Genomic DNA, 2,982 nt, shown 5'->3' with positions numbered 1-2,982 from the left:
GACATGAGATTCCCTTTGATTCTCATCTTGCATAAGCAGAGAATATGCATAGTTGACAGAGGGTAAAAGATTAATCATGAGTATATTGCTTCTTGCGGGAGCAAAAGTGTCATTCAACCCCATAAGGAATTGAGTGAGCCTCTCATCTTCTTTAGACTGTATGACCTTTTTCTTTCCTCCACAGTTGCAGTTACAACTGCAAAGCATGGCAGCATTAAGAGCATCAAGCTCATCCCAGATTTTTTTGATTTTAGTAAAGTAACCTGCAATATCATCATTTCCTTGAACTAAATCTGCCAATTCCTTCTGCAGGTGATAAAGTTTGGCACCATTTGGTTGCCTAAACCTATGTTCAATGTCACACTATAAATCTTGTGCTGTTTTTGAATAAAGAACACTATCAGCTATGCTTTTTGAAAGAGAATTCAACAACCAAGATGTAACCATGTCATTACATCGATTCCATAAATTCCAGGCAACATCAGTGGTAGCTGGGGCTGGTAAGGTTCCATCAATGAACCCCAGCTTATTTTTTGCAGATAAAGAGATAAGAATCGATCTCCTCCCTCCAGCATAGCCCTTTCCATCAACAGGACAGTTCACCAGGACCATTCCTGGTGCATCAGAAGCATGAAGGAAATAGGGGTGAGAGACATCCAGAGTGCCTGAAGAATTTCCCCTTTGAGCAGGGATAGAAACTCCAACTGCTACTTCTTCATTGTTAGGCATGATGATGAAAAACAAAGAGAGTAACTGGATTTGCAGAAGAAATTGAGCAAGAAAACCTTATGGCTTTGATACCATATAAAAATCACAAACTGAATTAGGGAAAAATTTTCTTCTGATGTCTTGAACCATGTGTACAAAGATGTGTATATATACAAGTATTTCTTGCAAAATAAGAAAATAATACTATACACTTGTCTAATTCCTATTTGTCTAAATATATAGCTGTTATAACTAACTATATTCTTTGTACAAAATTATCTAGAATATGAACAGCTGTCCTTGTATGCATCTGACGGTCCATATTTAATCCATCATGTTATATTTGTGTGCTTCTGATCTTGCCACATCTCTCAGCTGTCTTCAGACATTCGTCCGTTGAGTTTCTCTTTTGTTCTTGACTTGCTGTTAACATCTCTCTTTCCTTTTCTCTTCTGTGTGTTATCATCTTTAATGGAAAATTGGTAAGAGGAATGAGAGTTAATTCTTCCAACAGGACTAGAATATCGTATAATTTCGTTGAAATGGATGAGCTTTGCCTCTGCTGCTACAATTTTTTTGTGCAAGACTATGGACAATCTTTAGTCACTATTAGTTTTGTATCAGTTAGAATATGATTGTCAAGTGTCAACCGTGCTATCCCAGAATATGGTTGTCAACCGTGCTTTCTCTTTAGGCAGTTTGAACATAAATTTATCCCCGTGATTTCCCCGTCTCTTATTGAAATCAGAAGTTCATGACTGAATTTGTTAGGACTATGATCATGCTTTCTGCTTATATTAATTTAGCTTGTTTTCACTTTTCACCATTCTATCCTTTCTAATATTGACTACCAAAATATCTATGGTTTCTAGTTTTAATAACAGATAGCCACTAGCTGAAGAAGTAAGGAATTCATGAGCATCTCAAGAACCTAGCACAATATATAATGGCAAGGCATATATATTCCTATAGTTAGAAGGCATATGTATTACAATATATTGGTAGTTTGTCCCACATTTTTCTTTTTTTTTTCTTTTCTTTTCTATTTCTTTTCTTTTTAATATAATCGTAAAGCTGGTTTCGACATGGGTGTAGTTATCAATAAAATTTTAAGTAAGGGTATTTTAGTCATTACACTCCCTAAAGATATTACTCATCTAAGCTACGTGTTTAACTTTTGCTTCTGAATATGACACGTAGCAGGGCATTAACTTTGTGTCAATCTGTTCTCTTTCTAAGAATATCCAAAGTATTCATGGTCTATCTATCCTCTGGGTAAGAGCAAGTATAATCTATAAACCCTCTGTGTCTTTTGTATGCATGTTGATAATTAATAGTAAAAAAGATGTGGAGGAACACTTTTTTTTTTCCGGTCCATTTTTTATGAACAAAGAAGTTTCGATAACTTTTATTTGAAGTTTTGCTTTGGGTTTTTTGATTCTAACAGAAGAAAACCCAATTTGGTTAGATGGTTTTTTTGATTCTAACAGAAGAAGACCTAATTTGGTTAGATGGGTTTTTTAATTCTAACAGAAGATGCCCCAATTTGGTTAGATTGTTCACTTGGGATTTCTATTCACTTTTGAATTTAACGGAAGAGAAAAGACCCAATTCACTTTTTTTAATTTCTACATAGATTAGGTTGTTTCAAAAGATCTAGATTTGTAAAGAAGGGATAGTTTGTATATTCTCTCATTCTTCACTTCGTCACTTTTTGTTACAATAAGTCAAGTCAAAGATCTATTTGCTTTTAAAATAGATAAGAGAACTTGCCATGAATTTTTGGAGAAAACAGGTATTTCTTAATTTACTTTTTTTATAAGGGCGAAATACTTAGTTGTTATGTAATTACATATAAATTCATGTCTTAGTGTGGTTTTGATCTGAGTTGTAAATAATTAGTTAATTTCTCTATGTTTTCATGTTTTAGTAACTTGATAAACAGGAAAAAATATCTATTAGATGTTGTAATGTTGACTTCACTCTTCTTCTGATTGTTCTTTATTGATGAATTCTCTATGAAAATGTTGCTTTGTTGTCTGTTCATATTAGTTGTAGTGATGGCCAAATAGTAGTGAAAGAGATTAAGAAAAAAGGTGACAAGTTCATCGAAGAAGATGACACATGGTCAGCAATATATTTTCTGAAAACATCCGAGAAAGAAAAAATAGATTACCTCCTGAAAAATGTCCCAAACATTTCTCCGAACATTCAACAACAACAACAACAACAAACCCAGTGTATTCCCACCTAGTGGGGTCTGGGGGTAAGATG

General features: G+C 34.0%; 1 protein-coding gene across 1 annotated transcript; it reads right to left on the bottom strand.

Moving 5' to 3' along the window:
• Positions 1-57: 57 nt before the first annotated feature.
• Positions 58-729, bottom strand: LOC124894527 (the record flags this gene model as incomplete). The annotated part of the gene is made up of 2 exons (XM_047405155.1): positions 434-729; positions 58-346 (listed from the first exon to the last, which is right to left on the bottom strand). Coding segments are annotated over exons 1-2 (585 nt in total), but the record flags the coding sequence as incomplete, so codon positions are not given.
• Between the last annotated feature and the right edge of the window lie 2,253 nt (positions 730-2,982).

The sequence above is a fragment of the Capsicum annuum genome, unplaced genomic scaffold (assembly GCF_002878395.1).
Source record: "Capsicum annuum cultivar UCD-10X-F1 unplaced genomic scaffold, UCD10Xv1.1 ctg74741, whole genome shotgun sequence".
Classification (NCBI taxonomy): domain Eukaryota; kingdom Viridiplantae; phylum Streptophyta; class Magnoliopsida; order Solanales; family Solanaceae; genus Capsicum; species Capsicum annuum.
Note: the sequence above shows the minus strand (reverse complement) of the source record. Positions and strands in the feature narration are given on the sequence as shown.